The sequence below is a fragment of the Ruditapes philippinarum genome, unplaced genomic scaffold, assembly GCF_026571515.1.
Source record: "Ruditapes philippinarum isolate M1 unplaced genomic scaffold, ASM2657151v2 ctg126_1_1_1_1, whole genome shotgun sequence".
In the NCBI taxonomy this organism is placed as follows: domain Eukaryota; kingdom Metazoa; phylum Mollusca; class Bivalvia; order Venerida; family Veneridae; genus Ruditapes; species Ruditapes philippinarum.
This window is the reverse complement of record NW_026858637.1, coordinates 364,717-392,681: the sequence shown is the minus strand read 5'-3', so window position 1 is coordinate 392,681 and position 27,965 is coordinate 364,717. Positions and strand designations below refer to the sequence as shown.

The following is a 27,965-nucleotide window of genomic DNA, read 5'->3' as shown; positions in this document are numbered from 1 at the left end:
CCCTTATTCTATTGTTGTGTTGCCTCTACGGAGTAGTGGCGACATATAGGGATCACTTCTCCGTCATCTGTCTGTCCATCTGTCTGTCCGTCCGTCACAAAACTTGTCCGTACTACTCCTCATAAACTACTGGTGCAATTTCATCCAAACTTTACAGGAATGATCAGTACCAAGTCTAGTTGTGCATATTGTCAGCATTTTCCGGTTCAATGATTTTTGTCAGAGTTATGGCCCTTTAATAATTTTTATTTTTAAAGTTTGTTCGGACTACTTCTCTTATACCACTAATGCAATTTCAATGAAACTTTACTGGATTGATCTGTAGCTCAAGTCCTTGCGCATATTGCACGGGTTTTCCGGTTGAATGATTTTTGGCTGAGTTATGGCCCTTTGATAAAAAGGTGTTTTTTTCTGTGTGTTGCCAGATAAACAAAAGCTTGTCCGGACTACTCCTCATAAACTACTGGTGCAATTTCATCCAAACTTTACAGGATTGATCAGTACCAAGTCTAGTTGTGCATATTGTCAGCATTTTCCGGTTCAATGATTTTTGTCAGAGTTATGGCCCTTTAATAATTTTTATTTTTAAAGTTTGTCCGGACACCTTCTCTTATACCACTAATGCAATTTCAATGAAACTTTACAGGATTGATCTGTAGCTCAAGTCCTTGCGTATATTGCACGGGTTTTCTGGTTGAATGATTTTTGGCCGAGTTATGGCCCTTTGATAAAAAGGTGTTTTTTTCTGTGTGTTGCCAGATACACAAAAGTTTGTCCGCACTACTCCTCATAAACTACTGGTGCAATTTTATCCAAACTTTACAGGATTGATCAGTACCAAGTCTAGTTGTGCACTGTCCGTCTGTCTTTCCGTCTGTCACAAAACTTGTCCCAACATGAAATTGGCCATCATGAGGCGACACATGTGATCACTGATCGCTCTTGTTACGGAATGAATTCTATTGTTCTCTTTTGTTCTGTTTACAGTTTACGCCAGGGGGTATCACATAATATGTCCGAAATTCTTTCGGGCATATAAAAAGGGATAACCTAGAACTTTTACATCTGAGTTCCAGTTTTCTAAGCTTAAGGGAGTGAAGCATGTCCGTGACCCTAGAGGTCTGACCATAATATAGCTTAATCCATCGGGCTGCTCTTCTTTGGACATTTTTGGTTTGATCTATTTGTGTTAAGGTGTGGGGAGACCATACTTTGGAACCATATTCAAGCTGGGGTCTGACTTACGTCTGGTAAGCAATGGACTTTATGGATTGGAATTTAATCTTTATGTTTCTGCGTAGGAATCTTAAGGTTTGGTTTGCTTTCTTGGATGTCTTGTCTATATGGGCATCCCACATGAGGTTTTCTGATAGCCTAGATATTTAGCTGAGGTAACCAATCCTAATGGGACTCCATGGAGGTAGTAATGTGTTGGAATAGGATGTTTCCTTTTTGCGATGTGGATAACATTTGGAGAGGTTAAATTCCATATCCCACTCCAACTCCAACTTTTGTAACCGATTTAGGTCATTTTAGAGGGTGACTGATTGGTTTGCAAATGCCAGAGCATATCTGGCATAGAATGGACGGATATTGATCATGCTTAGGGTTCATTTTACACAAGGACGCAAGGGATAGGGGAGAATTGGGGCTAAAGACTGACTGAAACTGCTTATTTAAAGCTGTAGCCTTTGAGACATCATCATGGTGAAATTTATTTTCATACTTTAATGGGGGGTATAGCAGATGTTTCTTGTTTTGAATGTTTAATTAAGGAGTACAGCTTTTGAGTGTTGGGTTTATGACCATTTTTGGCATCAATGTTGCTTAAATTTAAGATGTCTTCAAGATACTGGTTATAAGCCTCTTTAACCTTTTCCGCACTAGAAGTTTCATCTCAATGAACTTTTAATGATCAGAAGATGATCCTGATTTATTGACCTTTTTCAACTTAAAGGCCCGGTTTCTTTTTCTGATCAGTCACTTGACATAAATTATTGGTTGACCCAGGGAGGGTGATCAATAATTTAAGTTTTTTTGGATGGAATCCATTTTTCAGTAAGAGTATCTGAGAAATTTTTCCATAACTCCTCTATATTTAGTGCATTTTCTATTTGTCTTCATAACCTGGTGATTGTCAATTAGTGACTGTTTGATGTTTTGCCAGTTTGCTTTTTTATAAAGGAGAATCATAAATCTATTGTATGTGTTTATGTATATTCCCTAAATAAATCAATACGATACAAGGCTTTTGGTAACTTATCCTTGCTAAATATCTAAGCTTCCACTAGAAGATGATTCATGCTAAATATCTTAGCTTTTCTAACTACTGTTGCTTTTTACAAAAAAAAAATGGTGATAAATAACATTTAAGTTGTGATTTACCGGTAAATTCAAATCGACTCGAAAAACGTGTTGATAAATTAGCCAATTAGGGAAGACTTTGTCCGATTTAAATTGTCCAATAAACTTAAAACTGTAAAAAAAGAAAATGCGATGTCATTCATTAATGGAAGTGGCTATTTAAAAAAAAAAAAGAATACGATTGAAATACAAGCATTGTCATATTAATAAAAGTGTCAAAGTTACATGCAGCATAACTGTTCAAAGTACATTTGTTGTAAAGTTCTAGCCGTATATGAGTCATGTACGGCTAGCCAGGACACACTCACTGTATTGTCTAGCCGTACAGCACTTTTCAAAATTATATGAATGTCGAAAATGCATATGTTATTTTGTGTTTTTAAACAGGTATTTAACCAAGAAACCACATTTGTACACGTATGTTTACTTTAATAATGATGCTTGGCCATTTTGTAAAAAAAAAAGAATACAATTGAAATACAAGCATCGTCATATTTATAAAAGTGTCAAAGTTACATGACGCATAACTATACAAAGTACATTTGTTGTATATGTGCACAAAAAGTGATATTTATCAGGGCTCACGCTGTCGGTCGCCATTTGCGATTATTTTATAAGATTGGCGATTATTTTGCATTTTGGCTACAAAATCTGGCGATTATTTTATACTTCCAACAGTGTTTATATAAGGTGTAAAAATCGATAAAGAATGCAGTAGACCCAATTAACACCAGCGGGGTGGATTTAATTGAATGTCAACTTTTTATCAGTCACGCGTTGCTTACTATTGCCCGAGGTCATAAAAATACATGCGAGATGTAAAATTGTATAAACAATTTAATGATATTGTCCAGCATTATAATAGCCATCAAATATCCGTCAATTAGCCACAAAAATCGTCTAAAAATTGATAAACTGGATATTGACCAACCCAAAATTTATCGATAATTGCAGTAATGGCAAATTTTGAATTTTTTTGTTTTAAGCTGCTTGACTAAATCGCCAATGGAAAACAATGATAAAATATTTAAAAAGTATTTATTTCCAAACAACTATTTGCACAACAACAAAAATTGTGAATGTTTCTTCAGAAAACAGAAAAAATCTGATTGTCACATATTTTTTGCGACACCAATAATTTTGATATTTATTTAAAGGTGAAAATAAGCTATGTTCTGTTTAAAAATCTTTACTATTTAATATGGCAGAAAATTTGTATACATTGGTGATGATGACATTTTTCAGAAAGTCATTCAGAAAAAAGGCTGCATTCTGTAAATGTATATTTAATCAACTGCTTATGTTGTTAATAGGGCTGTGCATTGCCATTTTTTCTGTCACGATACATATCACGATACTTGCATTTCCAAACGATGCGATTCACGATATCATCATATGTATTGTATACCTTGATAAAATGCGATGCATATTGCAATTTTTATGTTTCGATGCAATACGTATCACAATTCAGACTTTCAGACTTTATCTATATAAAAAAACTTGGTCATTTGTTCACAGCATAATTACGAATGTAATATAAAACTTTTACAATAACAAAACAATAAAATCTTCAACTTGTTATTATAACTTATTTTCAAGTTTTGATCTTTCAACAATTTACATTACTTATTACTTAAGGATTTTTACTTTTTATTTAAGGATTAAAGGTATTTTTCATTATACCATAACTATTAGTGTATTGCGATACTTTTCCGCTTTATCGATGAATCGGGTGGTGAAATATGTATTGCATCCTGATATATTGGAATATATAAATTCATTATGATGCATACATCGAGGACAGGGCAGATCGCGATGTATCGATGCATCGATGAATCGTTACACCTCTAGTTGTTTATTGCTAAATCGTGAATAGTCTGCTGAACTTTTGGCTATTATTTTTCTATGTTAAAAATATTGGCTATTATTTTATTTGAGCCAGTGTGAGCCCTGTTTATGATTGAATGATAAATATTTTAAGTTATAACGTCGTTGTTTTTATGCTTATGATTTGTTGTTTTATTTGTATGAAAGATGAATTATAAAATCATTTATTTGTTAATTAAGCACATGAAATAAATAATCATATAACAGCCAAAAAAGGCTTTAAAAGCTGGTTATCTTCAATTTAAAAAATAAATGCATTCTCACTAGAACCCTGGTGTCGTGCGTTTATACATTGTATGTACATTTTTTTTAAATAGATAAATATTAAACATAAAATCAAAATTAATTAGCCTTAATGTTAACCATTTCCTTCATGAGCATATTGTGAAAAATGGCCGTTTTCATTGAAAAGCCTCCTGTTACAAGTTCAAACTGCTATGAAACTTTGAAAAATGCTTCAATACTGATGAAACTTGGCATAAATGTTGACTGAAACATAGCCTCTACAACAGCATGCTCAATCTTAAATTTCCTGTAACATTGGCAACAGGGGGGGGGGGGGGGGGAAATCCCGGGATCAGATGGGACGCCCTGGATCATGGATCGTATTAGATATAGAGGGAAAACTAATAAACTATATTAATTTTGTTTGTTTAATTGTTTGATTATTGTCGTAATGAAAGGCGTTGAAACGTTAAGTTTTTTTTTTATTGTATGTAATATACGGTAAATTAATTTAACTTAGGATATAAATATATTTAGAGCTATTTATTTAACAAACTTAAAATGCGGAAATCACAATACTTATAATTATATGCCTAATTAATTGGAAAAATTAAAGACTACAGTACTGGACACGCGAAACCCGCACAATTCGCGTAGAACTCTCATCTTTATAACGCGAGCGAATTCGCGGCAACTTGAGACAATTGCCGCGAATTCAACTCGCGGCGATTTTGCCGTGAACATTTGCCGTGATTCGCGGGGAATAATACATGTTCATTTGTATAATAAATGTAGATCTATTTATAATTGTACTCTGTGAACTTGAAACCAGATATACATGTACAAGTACGAAAATTAATTAGTAGATCTACATGAAGTTGTATAAAATAAACTTGTAATTTGCTAAAATGCCCTTTCTCTATTTATCTTTGATGCCAACAGCAAATATAAATAACCACGGCAAAATCAAATAACACCGTTAAAAACTTTCTGTGAAAGACACAAAAACACTCGCGCAAAAAGAAGCATCCATAAATAAAAGGAATATAATGTTTCCATTGTTAAATAATAAATACAAAATTTACACACGAAATGACCTCTGACAAATGACTGGTCGGCTCTTCTGAAGAATCTGTGAATCTTTGATGTTTACACACCTGTAGTTGTCAACTTAATTGCCGCGCGCATGCAGTACTGCGTGACGTAAGGAAAATATCCTTCCCTGGTTGGTCGCTATTTATGTAAATACTTTAAATAGTAACACCCTAATTTTATGCACAGAATGCCCTCGTTACTTTACATATTAAATGTGTGATTTAACTCCAATTTTATTTTTGTTTTCGAGGGAATTTTTTGGGTCGAATGCCCTGGCTGATTTGGCGGAAATAAAAAAAATCTGATTTGCATCTTGCTACTCATCACCTACTCATGCACCAGGCATTTTTTACTCGTGTAATTGAAGGTAAAGAATGTCTCAATTTAAGTGATAAAACTTTTACAATTTTCAACAATCATAATAAGCGTATTAGACGTAATAATTAGTTAGTGAATCGGTGCTAAATGTTGCTTTGCATTGTTCTAAAAATAGAATATGTGCGAAAGTAAACAATGGATTTTAATTACATTTGTATTATTATCAAAATAACAATTGGACAATTTGTTATCGTGCGTTCTTTGATGTAGTACCAATTACCTTTTGTAATTTCAATCTCGTTTTATTGTTAACTAATTTTCACCAGCACCTGATTGCTTTGTTTTAGTATACAAAATGTATACGCCAGGGCCTTTTCACAAGTTCTGGGGAAGGCGCCCTAGCCCTTTTTGTGGGGAAAAAATGCGCGATTTTCACACTTTTGGGGAAAATATCATATTTTCACACATTTCGGGGGAATATCATAATTTATTTGCATATCTTCCTCCAATCACATTTAAGGTTTACTATAGCACTAAGCTTTCTGTCCAACATGAGTCAAAGACATTTTTTACAGATCAATTTATTGCCCCTTTATATTAACTCATATTTCCTATTTATAGTATTTTACGTTGGTCATGTGAGGGTTCTTGGTTTGATTCAGAGGGTACATTATTATCAGTTTACACTGTATTACTGGCACTGATGTGCTAGGCTCGCTATTTCCGACAGTTGGGCATGTTGTGCTACTCGGACACATGGGCTTGCTAGGGGATACATGTATTGGATTCTGTTGCACTAACAAGGTCATCAATTCATCCAATTTTTAATAAACAATTACAAACGTCACTCAATCGTATTTTCTTCTTGTTCTGTGACATTGTTTACATTAGTAACAAATCACATGTGCACTAAAAAATAAGGCAGCAGGGATTTCCCATGCTGTTTTTAGAAAGTTGCAAACTCAGACTGAGGCTCTGAGTTAACATCAATTGTATTAAATCAAGGTATCCCTCTATTGGGTTATTGAATTATTAGCTTTCATTGGACAAAACAATTATCTATTTTTAAACAAGAAAGTTTGTTTAAAAGTTTTACTCTTCAGTTAAAGGGGAAATATTTGCCAGAAGGGGAATTTTAGTCTGTTTTTTGGGGGAAAAAGGTAGTAATTTGGCTTGGGGAAGTAGCCTGATACAGGCTTCAGCAAAGAAGGGTAAAAAGGCCCTGTACGCTGTACATGTTCAAATGCTAAATATTTATAAATATACATGACATTTACAATTTTTTTTTAAAGTTTTCAAAATTAAAGACCACGGGAATGACCAAGTAGTGCTTTCTAATACAATTATTGCTGAAGATTTTTCGTGAACCGCCATGAAATTCGGCGAACTTGCACGCGGCGATGTTTTACCGCGTAGTGTCCCGTCGCGTCATAGACTACACTCGCGGCATAACACGACTTTTGCGGGTTTCGCGTGTCCAATACTGTATATTCTTGAATTGGTCAAATCCCGGGAACCTTATAAGTTTAAATACGATCCCAGCTTTTCTGAAAACTATATTCTTAAACTGGCCAATTCCCGGGATCCCTATATTTTTCAATATGATCCCGGCTTTTCTGTCTGAATTGATTGACAACTTGTGTTTACTTTTTCTTGCATATTAGCACTCTTGATGCCCAATAAACAAGACTTCCATTGCCATTACATGTACTTACAATATTAAATAAGATTTTGTGTGTGTGACATTCTGAAGTCAATTATTAATTAACCGTTTAACGCTTTTGTCTGTGAAAAAAATACTTAATTTTTAAAGATTTTTTTAACTACTACAAATCAAACTTATTTAGAAATCTCTACAAAAACATTCAAATGATGATAATAATAATAATAATAATAATAATAATAATACACCGAGAGTATGTGGTCAATTCCCAGGAAAGCCGTCAAAACACAACTATATGAAGTAAAGGGTTAATTAAAAATGCGTTTCACGGAACATACAAAACTTTCCTTACTGGTGGACAAACTTTTACTGTCAGTATAATTGACGCAATTATTTAATATATTCTGTTCTATAATACAACAGATTCCAACAATAAATATTTTCGGTGCTGTTTTCATTTTAAAGGTGTTGATAATTGAACTTATTGGAACAAAAAAGGATTATATAAATTATTTATTATAATAATAACTTAAACGATTTCAATTGATGTTAATCAACTGTAACTAATTTAAACGCTTTTTTTCTCGCCGTCTGGAGATGACAAAGATCGATATTCAACTTTCTTTATTGTACATAGCCAACATGGCGATTAATCTCTAATAAGTAAACAAACGGAGACAATAGCTGGTTCTACTTATTCTATGTTAAAATCCTCATTTAAAGACATAAAATAACATATGCATGTTCGACTTTCATATAATTTTTAAAAGTGCCGTACAGCTAGACAATTCAGTGTGTCCTGGCTAGCCGTAGCGACACCAAACGACTAGCTTAAGGTCTTCAGCGTACCCGTTTATATACTATGACATAACGTGAACGCTAAACACAACCCCGTAGGGAAAGTCCACCAATAATCGTGCCAGGAATCTGACACGCTCGTATTCATTCATCAAACATGCCATGAAGTAAAGTGAAGCATACCTTGATAAAACTATATATAATCTGTTGATAAGCCAAGGATGGACAAATAAAAATCTTATTACGAACATAAACTACCTAATAATTTCAGAGATGTAAAAATTTCGGCACTTGGCCGCCATATTGCCAAAATGTTTGACCAAGTGATTACGAGATTGACCTTTATGAACCCATGTGCTTCCAATATTATTATAAATTACTTTTTTTAAAGATATTGAAAAAGGTGATTTACTGACTTTAGCATTCAATAAAATAATATTTAAGTACTAAAAAATAAATGAAAATGAATAAAAACATTATCTTGAATAAAAATATCGAAATCATGTCAACAAAGATGTTCTAAATATAGTACAGGACTTTATTCCAATCGGTTCCCGCGAATGACGTCATACGAGGTCTCACATGGCACCTAAATGTCATGGCCGACTGCAGTCGGCGTACTTGATATTTTACAGTTAAATAGGCAATTTTAATGACGGTATTAATATTTTGATACTTTAATTTGTATAGAACGATATTAAAATAATTGTCTTATCGTAAAATGCACAAGAATTGATTGGGTCAAGTGTATTTGCAAGTGAAAAATAAGGTTAAATCAACTTATGTTATTCTGGTTAGGTTTCGTAACGGTTCTAATCCAAAACTTTAATGCCTCATCAGATGAAAAACAAAAATGTTAAATAGCGGCTTATAAAGTTTTGGAAGCCAGTTTTGGAAGCCAGAACTACCAAACGACTAGCACATTTCGCTAGCCGTATAGTGGAACCCCATTGTATCGTGCTATTCATTGTATCGATCTATTTACAAATCTTTCGATTTTTTTGCAAAATGCACTAGCTACTGATTGCTAACATTTACAACAGTGTCACGAAATTCTTTCGCATTTGTTTAGAGCCGAAAAAATGACCAAAAACATGTTTCCAGTACCGTCAGACTTTGTAGATAATAAATAGACTTATAAATAGTGTGTTCTTATTAAAAGCACATAAAGTTTCTGTCTGTTGAAAGTTCTTAAAATTATGCTGACATTTTAAAACAGACGACTTTGATTCTAATTGACTGAAAAATCTAGCATAAAGATGGGTCAGGCTTCCCAAACTTTGACTAACTGAGCGATTCTCACAATGCATCGATATAATGGCGTGACCTAATTCTTCAAACTGTTTGACATGTCCGTAAATAATCGTATATTCCAAAGCTAAAAAGTAGGATGGTCCCCTATGGTACCATTGTTCTTATTATTTCCAGCAACATGTACAAATAAAAAGATCTTGTATTTACTATTTTATTGAATTGTGTTTAACTGTCGCATCTTGACTTCAAAATACAAATGTCATTCATAGAATAACTCAATGATTTAAATTAGAAATATCTATGATCAGTCATCCATGTTTTGAACTGGAGCTTAAACGGAGAGCACTATGATACCGTGGTATGTAAATTGATGGCCCTTTTTGGCTTCATTAGAATTTTTTTCAACATAATATGACGTCACTACAGTTTCAGCAGACAACCTTTACTTATCAGAACATGAAATTATCAGCCTAACTGGTAAATATTGGGTACAATAAAGAAGTATTTTCAACACTCACGGGGAGCGTTAGATTGACCTATCATTGACAGAAAATTATTTGAAATGAAAATATTTCTAACAATTTTTATCCGAATTCAAAAAAGGAGCACTACCACTTTCACTTTAATGGTGAAAACAGTCGATTGGTGGTGTTCAGTGTGTAAAGAAACACATTTTCTGATTACATCGGAATGGGCAAGGACGCGGTACCTGCGGGGAGTACTATATATATCAGTGATGTTTTCCATGTAGATATTATGACAAAAGGATCAAAATAAATGATACAAAATAAAGATTCAGGGATATTTAATTTTTTTTAACTGCAGTTGTGATTTATAGGTAAATAGATCGATTCAACGGGATTCCAGGTAGCTTAAGGTCTTCAGCGTACCCGTTTATATACTATGACATGACGTGAACGCTGAAGATAACCCCATAGGGAAAGTCCACCAATAATCGTGCCAGGAATCTGACACGCTCGTATTTATTCATCGAACATGCCATGAAGTAAAGTGAAGCATACCTTTATAAAACTATATATAATCTGTTGATAAGCCAAGGATGGACAAATAAAAATCTTATTACGAACATAAACTACCCAATTGTTTCCGACAGGTAAAATTTTCGGCACTTGGCCGCCATATTGCCAAAATGTTTGATCACGTGATTACGAGATTGACCTTTATGAACCCAGGTGCCTCCAATATTTTTATAAATTACTTTTTTTAAGATATTGAAAAAGGTGATTTACTGACTTTTATATTCAATACAATCGAATTTAAGTACTAAAAAATTAATGAAAATAAATAAAAACATTATCTTGAATAAAAGTATCGAAATCATGTCAACACAATGTTCTAAATATAGTACACGACTCTATTCAAATCTGTTCCCGCGAATGACGTCATATGAGATCTCGCGTGGCACCTGAATGTCATGGCCAACTGTACTCGGCGTAAATTGATATTTTACAGTTAAATAGGCAATTTTAATGACGGTATTAATATTTTGATACTTTAATTGGTATAGAATGATATTAAAATGATTGTTTTATCGTAAAATGCACAAGAATTGATTGGGTCAAGTGTATCGTCGAGTGACCCGTTTTTACGCTGCCCTATTTCGACGCCATTTATATTTTGCATCATAATTGATATAAGCGGCCGCTTACGTCATTTCTGTACTACGCTACAGCAAAAGGAGAATCTTCTAGTTGGTTAGGTAACAATATGTAGTAAATAAGACACCCAAAGGTAAGATTTAGCATGTTATACCTTATTTAAGAGATTTTTGTATGATTTCACTAATGCACTTTTGACCCTCACTTTACTATGTCATGTTTTCCTTGAAAAAATCGGCTGGAAAATACCTCCCTGTATGCTGACCTCATTTCCTTATTCTCAGGTCACGTGGCAGTAAAATTACCCAATAGTGTTGTTTTTGGCGCATTTTTTCACCCTAAAGCAATCTGTACGTGTTGTAGATTTTTTTACGGTTATTAATTGATAAATGAATGTTAATTGAAAATTAATTGGATATGTTTATCTTATTTGGATGGAATGAATTGCCAAATTTTCATTAGTTGCTCCACTAAATGTATCATTTTGTTTTTGCAGGTTCGACAAAGAAAGTAAAGGTGCTATTTTCCAACCTATATTTTGTCAGCAGAGGAGGTCAAGCAGACTAGGGAAACCGTCCAAACCACTGTAAAAATACAACAATAGCATTTATCACATATAATTATGCTTTATTTATGAAAGAAATAAAGAAAAGATAAACTAGTTTTCACTTGTTGATACTTTGCTGTTGATATTGGTGAACAACGTAAGTAAAAGAATTATGGTGTACAGTCTCCTATCGTGTGTAAATAAATTAGCCAATCAATAGCGTCGTTTTAGGGCACTCTCAATTAAAATGGCCGCTCCTGGGTGAAGTGAAAGTAGGATTGTTTATGAAAAGGAATAGCTGGAAAACAGCTTAAATTTACCAATTTCATAAAGGTTAGAGATTTTTTAAAAAGTTAAAACATTTTATACAATACAATCACATCGTTTTTATAGACGCATACAAAACAATCCTTAAGGGCGTCGAAACTGGTCACTCGAGGATATTTGCAAGTGAAAAACAAGAATAAACCAACTTATGTTATTCTGGTTAGGTTTCGTAACGGGTCTAATCCAAAACTTTAATGCCGCATCAGATGAAAAACAAAAATGTTAAAGAGCGGCTTATAAAGTTTTGGAAGCCAGAACTAGGTTCCAGGCTACGTACAGGCCCGTACGGCTAGCCACTTCCTTCATTAAAGGATTTCTGTTGCCCTAATGGGAAATTTGGTAAGCTAAGCTTGTTCATATTATGTTTGAATGAAAAGAAACATAAAAAAGCACGTTTTCATCTAACTGATTGCTGATTGAGTGATTCCTTCAATGAAATCAAAATAGGAAACATTTCAGTCCCTTGGCCTTGCACTAGAATCAACAAAAACCTACTTTGATTTGCCTACAGCACTGTCTCCCAAGCATATGATCTTCACTTTGCATTCTCCTTCTTCACCATTCTGATCATAATCCGGCTCTCCGTTCTTTGCCATTTTCTTGCTGTCAAAATTATTGAAAATCTGAAAAATGTGAAATTGCACTGTGGGAAAGCTTCCTTAGTTCCGCCGGTGTTACAGTAGATTATTTTTCGGATTCTTTTTATTTTATTTCCTTTCGCTGCTATGACAGACATTTAATTTATTTATTTGAAATAATCAGATGAGACTTAATAAGAATTTTGAAACGGAACTCTGGTGACATATTTGGTCGTCCCCTTATGGTCAATAACCTTTATTTGTAATCGTGATTCTCACGACATTCAATTATTATGCAACACAGGAACTCTAATGACGCACATGCATGGCTACGCAAAACGTAAACAATCTGTCACAACCAAGTTTTTAGGACACTGAATTACCACATTTTTACCACAGATTTTATATTTTCATTATATATGGTTTGCCAATAGAATAATGGGAAGCGGAGTCAGTACCCCAAAGACCCCAGGTGAGTGTACAAAGAGATTTAATGAGCCAGTGGAGTGCCAAAGATGGGTGAGAGTGGTTTCGTCGAACTACCTGTTCGGCGAACTGATCTTATATAATAAAACAGGTAGTGGTTTCGGCGAACTTAATTTATATAGTGCGAACAATATCTATTGTTCTAATGGGCATGTCAATTATCTCGGGTCTTAATGTGTGGTTTATCACACGTTTTCATGCAATTATACCACAGATTTATATTACAAGGATCGGACACTTCAAGTTAACCCCATATAAATGCTTAAATATCTTGTCGTGCGCCCGATAAAGGTACATCGATCGATAATTTACCGGCGCTAAGTGTAAATGCCCGTTCGCAACGGATACCTACTTAACAAAATACCATACAGCTTTTCCATTTATTATCCGATTTTGGAAATTTCAAGTTTATTTTGAAGAAAAATACTTGTTTAATTTAAATATCTAATTTATTTTTTAAAGGTACAGTTTATCTGTCCGCAACGACGATTAAAAAATTAACTTGACGAAATCCGCGGTAAATTTACATTTTTTATACAAAAGGCAGGTATTTGAAATTTAAAATTACTGTACCATATTGATTTCAGTTTCAAAATAAAAGAGAAGCCGATGTAAGTTATTCACAGATGATCAAAGATGCAATATTTAAGATTTATTGGGTTATGTAGTCAAATTTATCAATGCACAATTGTTTTACGGGTAATGTATTGCAGCCTTTACAATTCGCTCAACACGTGAAGAAAATTTATTCACTTTTTTTAGTACAAAATATTGCCGAGATTGTCAATATTGCCATATTCATAGAATATTTAAATTTCATTCATCATTTATATCATTATTATTTTTTGTAAATCTGTTTTCAAATGTCGGTGCAGTGAAGTAGACAATCATCGTAACAGTAAAGTTCTCTCGTGTGGCTGTCTCGATTCCGGCCTTTTTAATGTCACTCGTATATTTTAATCCGTATATTTTAATTATTCTTTTTATTTGAATGCCTGTAGAAAGATATTTATGATACTTTTTAATGTAACGCTAGAAAAACAATAAAAATCTTTACAGTTTGAGTAAGTATTTTGCGAAATAAAACTAACTTTTGATTATTTTTTTACACATCGCTTAAATTCTTTCATGTTTAATTACTTTTGAAGGGGGTAAGTGATAATTAAAAAACTTTATTTTCAAACTTTCACTTCCAGGTTACATGTGATAGTTGCAACACTCAATCTTCAAAAACAAATAGAATTTGAATGTATATTTTGTATGTGCGCCGTCTTTAACTACAATCCCTGGCATGTGTTGTAAGAAAATGATTCTGAAGAGGATACATGTATATATAAATACAATCTAAATCTATTTTCTTTATTAACATTTTTAAATGAAATTGAAAATATACAACTATATTTGTATAGTCCTTTCTTTGAAAAATAATGAAAATAAACATGTGATAAATAAATCATTTGACGTGAATTGTGAAGGATAACTATGAAAAAAATCTGTTTCAAAATAAAAAAATAATTTTATAAAACAGCTGTTCTCTATGCCAATAAAAGTTTCTTCCTTGCCAATCTAATGAATTCATCTATATATGAACGCTTGTCTAGAATGATCTGAAAATATATTTAATACACGAATTAGTAGAATATTTACTATATTTATACTAATATACACTGGTAATCAAATAAAAAATGTACAAATCATTTGGAAATAATTCACAGAAATAAAGACACATTTCAAACATGAATTTCTTTAAAAGTTTTTTAGCAATCAAGAAACATTTTTTTGCAATGCCACCATTAAACCATGTAAAAAATAATTATCTTATTCTGAATCATGGTAATAATTCGTGCTTGAAGTAAAAGGGCGCCAAAGTGTAGAGAGTATGCCTAAACAATAGGCGAATATTTTTTAAATTAGGTACTTTTTAACTAAGCGTTGCAGCGCTCTATCGGCATATTTTCATATATTAATACTCCAGCGACACAAAATAATACTGTATCAATACATTCATATGTGTATAATTTTTCACAAAGCTGCAATAACACCACATACTCTTGTGAAAATCTGTCATATTTCGCACTCCGCGCGTTCCGCCATCTCATTCTGTCCACCTTTATTCGATTCCGCGCATGCGCGCGACAGGACTTTAAGCTAAACGAAAGTGTCCGATCCTTGTAATATAAATCCGTGATTATACTAAGATATTGAAAATTTAAACCTATTGTTTATTCTTTTCTTTAGTATAATAGTAATATTTACATAAAAGAATATCACATTACAAAAGATCTCAGTGAACAAACAACATCATAAAAATATATATACGTATAAAATTACAACCTGTAAAAACTAATAATGTGTCAAAATTTACAAAAAATTACCAATCACACATTAAGTTAGGTCTGTAAAATAAGGAAAGATTATTTTATTATCTATGTCAAACTACATACACAAATAGTAAAAGCTGAAAAAAGAAGAAACAATGTTTTTAATTGGAATAAAATCGATAGATATACAAAAACACCTTTAAGAGGAAGAATTAACAATGTATTTTATAATCTAAATATACACACACAAAAAAAAATCAAAAAAAAATCCACGTACGTAATAAACTATTATAAACAACACATATTACAAATGCTTTATTCTTCTCTATATAAACAATTGACACATGCATATTATTAAAGAGAATGCATCATGATTTCTATGTCATAAACATCAACAATCTGTTTTTAGTCTTTAAAATATTCACCACTCTAGAGATATAAAACTTTGATTTAAACATTTCTATTATAACAAAATATTGATGATAAAAACACATTATATATATGAACCATGTCTACATTGCCTTTAATTACTATATAACATAAGGTCGACGAAACCACTTTCGCACCTCTTCATAAATCAAGTTCGCTGAACCGGTATTTCAACGAAACCACCATAATTCGCCAAAGATCTATATCAATCTATCTTCCACATAGTCAAACCCCTGCTGGGGACCTAGACTTGACGCGCGTCAACTGACAAGAATGTTAATAAAAGAGTTGAAATAAAAGAATATAAAAGTAATGGAAATGAGTATATTGTTAAAAACAGAATAGGTTTTTTAGGGAGACGTATGTTCAATCCGGCTTACAGCCAGACTGAACTCGGGGCCAGACAAGTTTATGATATCAGGTGGTAAAGCATTCCAGTGGACTATTGTTCTTGGGAAAAATGAATATTTATAGTAATCAGTTTTAGTTTGGACTTGTTGGAATGCATGGAGATGGGATGTTCTAGATGATCTTGTAAGAGGGATGATATACTTTGGGAAAGGGATAGCCACCTGGTCATGCAAGATGTTGTGAAACATGATCAGGCGTTGGTCAATACGCCGAAGGTCAAGGCGCCTCCATTGAAGGGAAGTCAACATGTCAGTGACACTTGACATACGGCCAAAGACATGTTTGACCCACCTAGCAGCCCTTCTCTGGACGAACTCTATCTGGTCAATAAGAGTTCCTGTGTAGGGGGACCAGACTGTGGAGCTGTACTCAAGCTGGGGCCTGACAAGTGTCTTGTATGCGGTTGACTTTAACCTTTCTGAGTGAACTTTGATGTTTAGGCGTAGAAAACCAAGTGTTTGATTCACCTTTCACTATTGAGACGTTTCACTCCCAAGACAGTTTCAGGGTGTTTTTTTTCCCCCAGGATTTTGAGAACATGACCCATACCCATGGAATTGAGAACTTCAGCGATGTTATGTTAAAATTTGGGAATAAATGCAAGAATTAAATTGTGCAAAGATTGGAAATATTACCGAAAATGAATCCGGGTCAGCTCAGCCCTAAAACGTACTCGGCCCCCGAGTCAGCTCGGTCCTTTTCCAACTCGGCCAATTTTTCAATTTATTTTATATTCACTCTTTATTATTGGAACCACATAATTAATATCTGGACTTATTCACCAACATGGAAATATGTTTTCTTAGATTATAATTGCACTTTTGGTAATGAAAGATTTTTCAATGATTTGGGTTATAAAAACTTATTACACTCTTTGGAACATTGAAAAATACATTGCGTGTTAATAAGTGCATTACATGATGTTTTATGTCCATAAGATAAAGAACAAACATTTAAAAATATTTTATGTAATAAATAAACAAGTTTTTATTTCATATTTTATTGAAGATTACTTTACAAGCCAAAAGCATCAAAGGAAACACATTTGTATCATAATTTTTAACGAATCTGCAAGAATAAACATAACAAATTTCATCTAAATAAACATTAAAGCTACATCAGCAGCCTCCAGATGAGTCAAAATATTTCAATAAAATCAAATTTGAGAAAAAATTACTAAGATGTAAGGAAAAGTGAAAAGTTCCAAGATTCAAGTAATATTTTGCTTATAATGTGCGATTTATGACTGATTTTTCAGTATTTACATCTATATTTCTACTGCGTTACTAACGCAGTAAATGCTATTTATGCATATTTTGACCACTTTTGGTAATTTACGTGGTTTGTAAGTGCTATTGATAATGTGAAAATTGCTTCTTTTTGGTTACTATACAATATTACACATTCAAATACATTTCCAAAATTTTCATGAAAATAAGCATGAATCTGGAGGCGTGCTGCTTTAATTCCGCAGAAGTACAATGTACAATTATATAATAACATACCAGATATCTCTTATTTTTCATTTAAAACAGCTGTCCATGATAACATGCAAGTAATCATAAAAATTTAATACGTTTAATATGATTTTTTTTCAAAAGTTGGTCGAGTTGACCTGTGCCGAGTAGACCCATGCCGAGTTGGTATAGGGCCGAGTTGACTCTTTACCACCGAAAATCGGCTTTAAAATAGGAATTGGCTAGCCATGATCAGAAGTGCTAGCTGTACGTGAGTCACATACGGCTAGCCTGGACACACTGTATTGTCTAGCTGTACGGCACTTTTTAAAATTATATGAAAGTGGAAAATGCATATGTTCTTTTGTGTCTTTAAACGAGGATTTTAACCATGGACCTGCATTTGTCCACATACTTTATTGAAAATGCTTTGTAAAACAAGAATCTGTGTTTGATAAACACAAATGCCCTCGCGCTCACTGTTGTCAATAATATAACTTTAGAGAGTGAAGTAGCTAATTTGTATGGAAGAAAACCAATCATGTGTAGAAATCTGTAATTGGCACCCTTGACCAACTGACCCCTACCTCTATCAAAAGGAAGAATATCATGCAAGTTATTTTCCTACCAAATATGAAATAAATCTGTCAATAAATAAAGGCTGTATGGGCAAAAGTGTAAAAAATCTATTTTTAGCACTGGTGACCTTTACCCAACTGACCTCTAACTCCATCCAAAGGAAGAATATCATGCAACTTATTTTCCTACCAAATATGAAAAAATTTGTCAATATATAAAGGCTGTATGGGCAAAAGTGTAAAAATCTATTTTTAGTACTGTTGACCTTGACCCAACTGACCCCTAACTCCATCCAAAGGAAGAAATTACCATGTAAGTTATCTTCCTACCAATTATAATACAAATCTGTCAATAAATAAAGGCTGTATGAGCAAAAGTGTTAAAATCTATTTTTAGCACTCAGGTGACCTTGACCCAACTGACCCCTACCTCCATCCAAATGAGAATACCTCAATTTTATGTTCCTACAAGACATCTGTCGATAGAATAAGGTTAATACATCTGTAAAAGTGTAAAAAATCTATTTTTGACATTGGTGACCTTGACCCAAATGACCCCTTAGTAAAGGAAAAGGAAAAGGGCCTCCCTTGGTATGACTATTATATATATGAAAGACATTAACTTAAAAATAAAGGCTGTATGAGCAGAAATATTTAGATTTATTTTTTTACACAAGTGACCTTGACCTAGAGATGCCTAACGCCACAAAAAATTAGAGGACCGTTAAAGGTATCCACCTACCAAATATGAAAGATATCATTAAATAAATTAAGTAATTAGGTGAAATTTTTTGATAAATCCAACTTGGCAGAATAGGTTAACCATACAAGGCCCTATTTTCAAAGTGATAAAAAGGGAAATTACTGGGAAAATGGATGTCACATTTATACAACTTGGCAATATCATGTACATTGTATTGATAAGTAAGTGTGAAAATTATTAAGCCATTAGTTCAGATAGAACATAAGATATTTCCAACTTGCCGGTTTAGGTTAACCATTATTCATTTTCTAAGTGCTGAAAAGGGCCATAACTTGGTGCAAATGGAAGCCATAGTTATGTAACTTGCCCAGATCATATACTTTGTATGGATTAGTAAGTGTGTAAATTATGAAGCCATTGGTACAGGTAGAACTTAAGAAAAATCCAACTTGCCGTTCTAGGTTAACCTCGTATGGACAGACGGATGGACGGTTCAATTACTATATGCCCGGGGGCATAAAAAAAGAAAAAGAAGGAAAATTATGATAGCGTTGTAATTGCGATAAAAGTGTCAAAGTTACATTACCCATTATACAAAGTACATTGTATAATTATGCTTATGCAAAGTTATAACTATGATTAAATAATAAATAGTTAAAGTTATACAGTTGAGTTATAACGTTTTTTTGTTTTTATGATTATATAAGATTTGTTTTCTTGTTTTTTTTTTTGTATGAAAGATGAATTAGATCTATTAAATCATTTTTTGTTGATTAAGCTCATGGAATGAATAATCATAACGGCCAGAGAAGCTTGTTTCATAACGGCATGATCTGAATGGAATGAATAAATAAATAGAACATTGAAAAAAAAACAAAGAAAAAAACAATATGAGCAAATTATAGCAATTGCTATACTTGTATTTTTAAATAGGAAAATTTTTAACAATTGCTGTTTCCTGTTAAAATCCTCGTTCAAGACATAAAAAACATATGCATTTTCAACTTTCATATAATTTTGAAAAGTGCAGCTAGACAATACAGTGTGTCCAGGCTAGCGGTACGTGACTCATGTTGGGCTAAAATTAACTTTTGACAAGCCGTACGGCTAGCCACTTCCTTTAAAATAAGCCAAAAAAAATCCCTGGACATTTCACTCCCACTTTGTCAATTGTAAAGACATTTCACTCCCATTTATTTATTTGAGATGTATGACAGAAAAGTAAACATATTTACTTTAATTTTAAATGATAATTAGATCTAATGTTGCATTTTTTGTTTGTTTTGAGGTTACAACTTATAATTTGTGATTTAAAGAAAATAATAATTTTAATGAATTTTACATAGACATTTGCATATATTCTGCTTATTTGTATAAAAGTGACTACCATACTATAATACAGTTAGATAATTCACTAAAGATAATAAATTATATGGTCTCTTATTTCTTTATTATCTTGATTAAAAGTAGATCAATCAAATTAAATTTCAGCAATTATGGTATTAACAGTTATCTAATCAATGGGGAAAAATGATTAATCACCTAATTATTGGTATTAACACTTACAATTTAAAAACTGAGACACCTATAACGGTCAATGCAACAAAAGTCATATAATTATGTGTACATTAAATTTTCATGATTAAATAATAAAAGATATTTTACGGAAATTCCAACAACTTTAGTTTAGTCTAGCTATAGTTTTAATAGTGGATTTTTTTTATTGGTGATTTTGTATTTGCTTTTTTTTATAGTAAGCCTAAGAGTGTTTGATTATTTTTTTCAGAGTTGTAGCAGGGGTCCAGGGGCAGGATGGGTTGGCCAAACACTGATACTGCCACATGTGATCTTATCATGTACAAAATTATTTAATTTGACCTTAATAATAATAATATTGTATACAAACTTTAAAGTACATAGACTTTATGTCACTGAAATGCCCTTTTAAAGTCAATGGTCATTCATCAATCAAAATATCATTAAAATTTATATCAAGAATTTTTATTTAAATTAATTCAAATTTATTTTGGAATAAAATAGGGAGTGAAATGTCTTCAGACGTTTCACTCCTACTTTGGGAGTGAAACGTCTTGCTGTGAATCGTCTTGATATGAACCATCTCGGCAGTGAAACATCTGTCTACTGAGCCAGTGGAGGGATTTCAGGACTTTTCACCTGGACGTTTCGGCCTCAAAACATTGGCCTTTTCGGCATCTTTTGTAAATTTGATAAAGATGTAAAATAAATAGAGGATATTTAAGTTTTTTTCTATAAATACAAGGTTTTTTTAATCGAGTGGTATGAAAATAAATATTTCATGAGTGGCAGTAGCCTTGAGTGAAATATGATAATCATACATGCCATAATGTACCGCCGGACGTCCGGAATTGTGCTGGAAATAAGGTGTTTGTCACTGAGGCGTCCCAGAGATGATTGATATCACTGTAAAAATAAAAATCTAAATCTACTTTGCAGCCAGAAATGTTACATTTTTATTAGCTCACCAGAACCGAAGGTTCAGGGTGAGCTCTTAGTATCAAAGGGGGATGCTCCGGCGTCCGTCATCATGCGTCAACAATCATCTTCTTCTCTGGAATTTTCTCTGGGCAGATTTACCTCAAATTTGGACTGTTGCATCCTTGTCACAGTCACACTTAAATTTGCTCATGCCATTTCAATTGGCCCCTTTTTAGGAGCTAAAAATAAAAAAACCTTTAAACATCTTCTACCACTAAATTAAACGATGGATGATCACCAAAATTTGTCTGTAGCATTCTAAGGTAGTCTTGTATCAAATTTGCTCATTTTGATTTGATTGGCCCCTTTAAGGGGTCTCTAGAGCTATATATAGAAAAAACTTTAGACATCTTCTTCTACAGAACTAATTGATGGATGATCACCAAACTTTGTTGGCTGCATTCTTAGGTAGTCTTTTATCAAGTTTGCTCATACTTTTACAAGTTTGCCCCTTTTAGGGGCCGCTAAAGCTAAAAATGGAAATACCTTTTAACATCTGCTTCTTCAGAGCTAATTGATGGCTGATCACCAAACTTTGTCTGTAGCATTCTTATGTCCTTGAGCGACTCAAGGCCATCATGGCCCTCTTGAATAATCTTTTGGTCAAAAACTGTAATAAACAACTGGCCAGCATAAATTGTATCCACCTGCAGGCAATTATTAGTGCTCAGACACCGTGAAAATTAGCGAATTTACGAAATTAGCAGTTGTCCTATTGCCCGAGACAACCATTTTTTGATCCGTACAACCAATTTTTAAAAGTTTACTTGCCCGATGGACAAGTAAAAATTTGCAGAAAGTATTCATCAAAATGTCAACTAATAGTGATAAAATGCAAGATATCAAATACAATTAGTTTGCTTACATTTATGACTGTTTTTCACTGAAGATATTATTTAGTTTGAAGATGTTCTAATGAAAATATTCGGGCAATGAAAATATTCGGGCAACCAGTTTTAACATCGGACAACCAGATTTTCTTGAATTGGTTGCCCGAATGACAACAATTTTTAAACCCTCATTTCACAGACTGAATTACAGTCCACTCTCATTATCTCGAAGTCATCGGAACCGTCCAAAAATATTGAGATAACGAAATGTCGTGATAAACATATTAGGGCTTGAACAAGGCAGGAACTGATTTTTACAAAAGACATGTGCATATCTTTTGTCAAAAAACTATGATATATCCATGTCTCCTTTTTATAAGCCTAGTATCCCAAAGTCAATATTTAACCAAGTAACATTAGCGGATGTTTACCAGCGAAAATACGTGTGTCTGTGATAAGAACACATAGTGAGGTTTACTCAGGAATACACCAAAATAGTGAAAACATTGTTTTCTGGGTGGTTGATCCGGATATCCTCCCTGGTTAGTTATCAGGCCCTTCTCGAGATTGTTCGACTGCTGTTTGATTTTTGATGTTGCAACGATAACGTTTCTATACTTTCACTATTTTATTTACAGTTAAAGTCATAATGAATTAATACAGTGTTCGAATATTTATAAAGAACGTAAAATTCACTCATTTTGGACATAAGTCAATCAACACGCTACTTAGATTAACTTTTATAATAACAGCTCAACTTCTTACAAACATAATCATGATTATGACACGTGCTATTGAGCAATTATCGTCTAGTTTGTGTTTTTCACAAGACAAAAACAATTAGTCGAGATAAACAAAGGATAACAGTGTGAAATTAATGTTGGAGCTGAAATTTTACATTGAGATACGGAAAATATCGAAATAAAAATATTGAGATAAACAAATGTATCCAATAAAGATAAAGAAGGAAGAAAATCGGGACTTTCAAAATTTCATCGAGATAATGAAATATCGAGAAAAGCAATCTAAATATGAGATGATAATGTCCACAAGAATTGCCAAATGTTTCAGATACTTTTGCCAAAGGACATGGCTGATTGTCTTTACTTAACACAGCTTTATCCTATACTGTGACTTATTGAATTAACGAAGCCTTAATAAAAAAAGATAGAAAAACTCCTGTACGAAATTTTACTCCTTTTTTTTTGCCCAAAATACACCTGTTTTTCTGTTAAAAATTACAGCTGTATTTTTCTTCAGTTTAAATCAACTTATAGCAAATTACACCTGTGCTATGAACAAAATATGTAAATTAACCGTATTTTTCTACGGGTCCAAAATACAGTTGTACTGCTTTACAGCTGTTTAAAATACAGGTGTAAAATTTTACAGGTCTAAAAATACAGGTGTATAATTTTTCAGCTCAAAAATACAGGTGTAAAATTTTACAGGTAAAAAAATACAGGTGTCCCAATTGTTTAAGGGATGAAAAAACACACCCTAAGGCGGACATACTTAGTGCAAATATCTTTTTCCTTTGAATAAAATTAATGTACTTTTGTCAGAAATTTTGTGCAAATTTTTTGTTGCTACTCAATCTTTAAAAATAAGAAATGGTTGAAGGGAAAATATCTTTTATAAGCAAGTGCTGACAAGTAACAGACATAATACAATCACAATAGTTCACAATAGCACTCTGTGCTAAGGTGAGCTAAAATATCACTGAAGTAACTAGAATCACTATCACTAAAGATGGGGATAAATATAACCAATTTTCACTTTGTCTTAAATGGATTACTATACTTTATTACATTTTGTTACATTTTTACACTATTAAACTGCATCAATAAAATCCAAGTCTTTGAAAATAGTAAATGAATAAAACTGCAAGCATCTTGTCATTTGGAGAAAAATTCACAAATGCTATGTTTATTTCCAGTAAAAATTTATCATTACAATTTTCTGTAATTTTCACTGATTGCCAGTAATTACAATTGTTATTGCCAAATTAATGTCTACTGATATAGGTACTTGGAATGAAGCCTTTGCATTAGTGCTTTCTCTTCTCAACTGGTCCCTGCCATAGTGATTAATATTAATAATTATTGACATTTTGTCTTGTTTATGTTGTCATTGAATAAATTTTGCAAGTTGTAAATACCGTCAATATAGGTTGTATGCCACTATGTAAATTTTAAAAACAATAAGGTTGCTGATCAATGCCCCCCCCCCCCCCACCCCATCTCCAAATGAAAAGTGTCCTGGAAATAAGCCTTAAAATTATGGCATGAATGTGATAATTTTCATACCACAAGATACTTACCAATAAAAATCTTTCATTTTCCGTTTTAAAGGTGTCATTCGGTATTTTATGCACCGGTTCCCGTTTCACTCCAAACACTTAACGATTATAATTAATCCAAAATGTTGCAATTGTTCCGTTATCGCCTATTATCATTGAGTTACATTGGATATGGCACCTCCCAATTAGAACTGACTCTGAAAATTTCATTGATAGGTACACATGTAGTCTATAGCCAGGCAAGCCAAAGCCTTTGACTTCCCTGTATAACTCATGGTTATGTTGCAACTTCATGCCTATAAAATGCTTAGTGTTTTTTCAGACAGTGATCAGTACCATCCCTTAGTTGTGCACATTACTGGCATGTTCTGCTTGATGCATAAAATGGCCACAAGAGCTGAAAGCAGAAAAGTCTTGTCCGGCCTTCACAGGTCAATTTAAATCTATTTAAAATTTTTAGCTCGACTATACGAAGTATATGGAGAGCTGTCCTACTCGCCCCGGCGTCCGCGTCCGCGTCCGCGTCCAGATTTTAGATTAAAGTTTTGGTGCAGTAAAATATTTTTCACTATAACTTTGTCATTTCTTAAGGTATCAACTTCAAACTTCAAATATATGTTCCTTATCATCAACCACATCTTATGTGACAAGGTTCATAACTCTAGCACCAATATTTTCAGATTTATCTCCCCTTGAACTTAGAATTTTCCTTAAAAAATAGTATTTTTTACTATTACTTCTTTATTTCTTAAGGGATCAACCTCATACTTCAAATATATGTAGCTTATCATCATCCCCATCTTATGTGACAAGGTTCATAACTCTAGCACCAATATTTTCAGATTTATCTCCCCTTGAACTTAGAATTTTCCTCAAAAAGTACTATTTCTTACTGTTTCTTCTTTATTTCTTAAGGGATCAACCTGATACTTCAAATATATTTATGTTATCATCATCCCCATCTTATGTGACAAGGTTCATAACTCTAGCACCAATATTTTCAGATTTATCTCCCTTTGAACTTAGAATTTTCCATAAAAAATATTATTTTTTACTGTTACTTATTTATTTCTAAAGGGATCAACTTCATACTTCAAATATATTCACGTTATCATCATCCACATCTTATGTGACAAGGTTCATAACTCTAGCACCAATATTGCAAGAATTATCTCCCCATAAACTTAGATTTTTTTAGTAGAAAAATGTTATTTTTTATTATAACTTTTTTATTTTTAAAGGTATCTACCTCAAACTTCAAATACTTATTCCTTATCATCAATTACATTTTATGTGACAATGTTCATAACTCTTGAAGCAATATTTACAGATTTATCCCTCTTTGAACTTAGGATTTTCTTTAAGAAATATAATAACTTCTTTACTTTTTAAGGTATCTGCTTCAAACTTCAATATATATTTCTTATCATTACACAAATGTTGTGTGACAAGGTTCATAACTCTAGCATGACTATTTCTAGAATTATTCCCCTTGATCTTGGAATTTGTTTTAACAAATATTATTTTTTTACTATAACTTAATACATAATTATACATAATTGATTTTTCTTTCATAGTTTTGTCCTCCTTACTGCGTCCAGTATTTAATTAGTCGAGCTTCGCTGTCTCCTGTGACAGCTCTTGTTTGGATAACCCGTCGTATATGTGTACGCTACCATGTTATCTAAAAATCGTTATGGTAATCAAAAAAGAAGTTTCAAAAATGTATTTTACTTACTACATATTTTTACCTAACCAAATAGATGAATACCCTTTTGCTATAGCGTAGCACAGTAATGTCGTTAGCGGCTGCTTACATCAATTATGAGGCAAAATAGAAATGGTGTCCAAATAGGGCAGCATAAAAACGGATGACGTGACGATATATTGCATTGATTCCATGCAAAAATCTGACAATATTACCACCCGGTGGAAAATTTTGACACAGAGAATGGACATACCCATAATTTTTAGTAATCGGATGTTGCATACCTTGTCTATAACAACAAAAATAAAAAAAATAAAAAATTACATTTTTGATAATTTTTTTTAATATTTTGATATTATATTACATGAACATATTTTAGGTCAAATCAATGCAACTAGCACCTTTGGTTTGACCCGTCATGAAATCAGCTCGCGAGAAATTTTTGACCTGTGATAGTTATACCCCCACAAACGAAGTATATAGGAGTCAGCTTGTCGGTCAGTCCACATCATGGTTCCAGACAATAACTAGAGTTTGGAATGAGGTATTGTAATCAAACTTGGTATATAACAACCTTATGTGGAAACCCTGGTTGGTATTGCATTTGGACCCCCTGGTCAAGGTCACTGTTACTAAAAATAGAAAAATGGTTTCTGGACAAAAACTAGAGTTAGGAATGAGATATTGTTATCAGACTTGATGTATAGCAAGCTTACCGGTATATGAAGACCCCGGTTGGTATTGCATTTGGACCCCCTGGGGTCAAGGTCACTGTTACTAAAAATAGAAAAATGGTTTCCAGACAATAACTAGAATTAGGAATGAGAAATTGTAATCAAACTTTATGTATAGCAAGCTTATATGAAGACCTTGCTTGGTATTACATTTGGACCCCCTGTAGTCAAGGTCTAGGTCATGGTTACTTAAAATAGAAAAATGGTTTCCAGACAATAACTAGAGTTAGGAATGAGATACTGTAATCAAACTTGGTGTATAGCAAGCTTATATAAGGACCACGGTTGCTATTGCATTTGGACGCCCTGGAGTCAAGGTCACTTTTACTAAAATAGAAAAATGGTTTCCAGACAATAACTAGAGTTAGGAATGAGATACTGTAATCAAACTTGGTGTATAGCAAGCTTATATAAGGACCACGGTTGCTATTGCATTTGGACGCCCTGGAGTCAAGGTCACTGTTACTAAAATTGAAATTTGGTTTCCGAACAATATCTTCAGTTAGGAATGAGTTGTTGTAATCAAACTCTGTGTATAGCAAGCTGATATGAAAACCCCGGTTGGTATTGTATTTGGACCACCTGGAGTCAAGGTCAAGGTCACTGTCACTAAAAGTAGAAAAATTGTGTCCGGACAATAACTAAAGTTAGGGTTCAAACTTGGTGTATACCAAGCTTATATGAAGACCCTGCTTGGTATACGATGGATGCATGGAAACTTTACTGTTGGTCAATCAATAAGTGCCGACACAAGAATTTTACATCAACAAAGCAATTAGCAGGTATAGTAAGCTTGAATAATTATCTGCATTAA

General features: G+C 33.0%; 2 protein-coding genes across 5 annotated transcripts in view; one reads left to right on the top strand and one right to left on the bottom strand.

The window, feature by feature from the left end:
• LOC132753798 (rab-like protein 2A) overlaps positions 1 to 12,854 on the bottom strand; it is a 95,878-nt gene extending 83,024 nt beyond the window's left edge. For both annotated transcript variants that reach the window (XM_060744323.1, XM_060744324.1), the window contains exon 1: positions 12,593 to 12,854. In XM_060744323.1, the coding sequence (XP_060600306.1) occupies positions 12,593 to 12,693 (101 nt within the window). In that variant the 5' untranslated portion in view covers positions 12,694 to 12,854. The remainder of the gene's footprint in view (positions 1 to 12,592) is intronic.
• Positions 12,855 to 12,968: 114 nt separating this feature from the next.
• The window catches only part of LOC132753797 (uncharacterized), a 173,774-nt gene continuing 158,777 nt past the window's right edge, over positions 12,969 to 27,965 (top strand). For 2 of the 3 annotated variants that reach the window (XR_009629019.1, XM_060744320.1), the window contains exon 1: positions 12,969 to 13,147. Coding sequence is in view for 2 of the 3 variants with exons in the window: in XM_060744320.1 (XP_060600303.1) it covers positions 13,114 to 13,147 (34 nt within the window). In the remaining variant the exon portion in view is untranslated. The remainder of the gene's footprint in view (positions 13,148 to 27,965) is intronic. The other variant, XM_060744321.1, reaches the window with a different exon arrangement.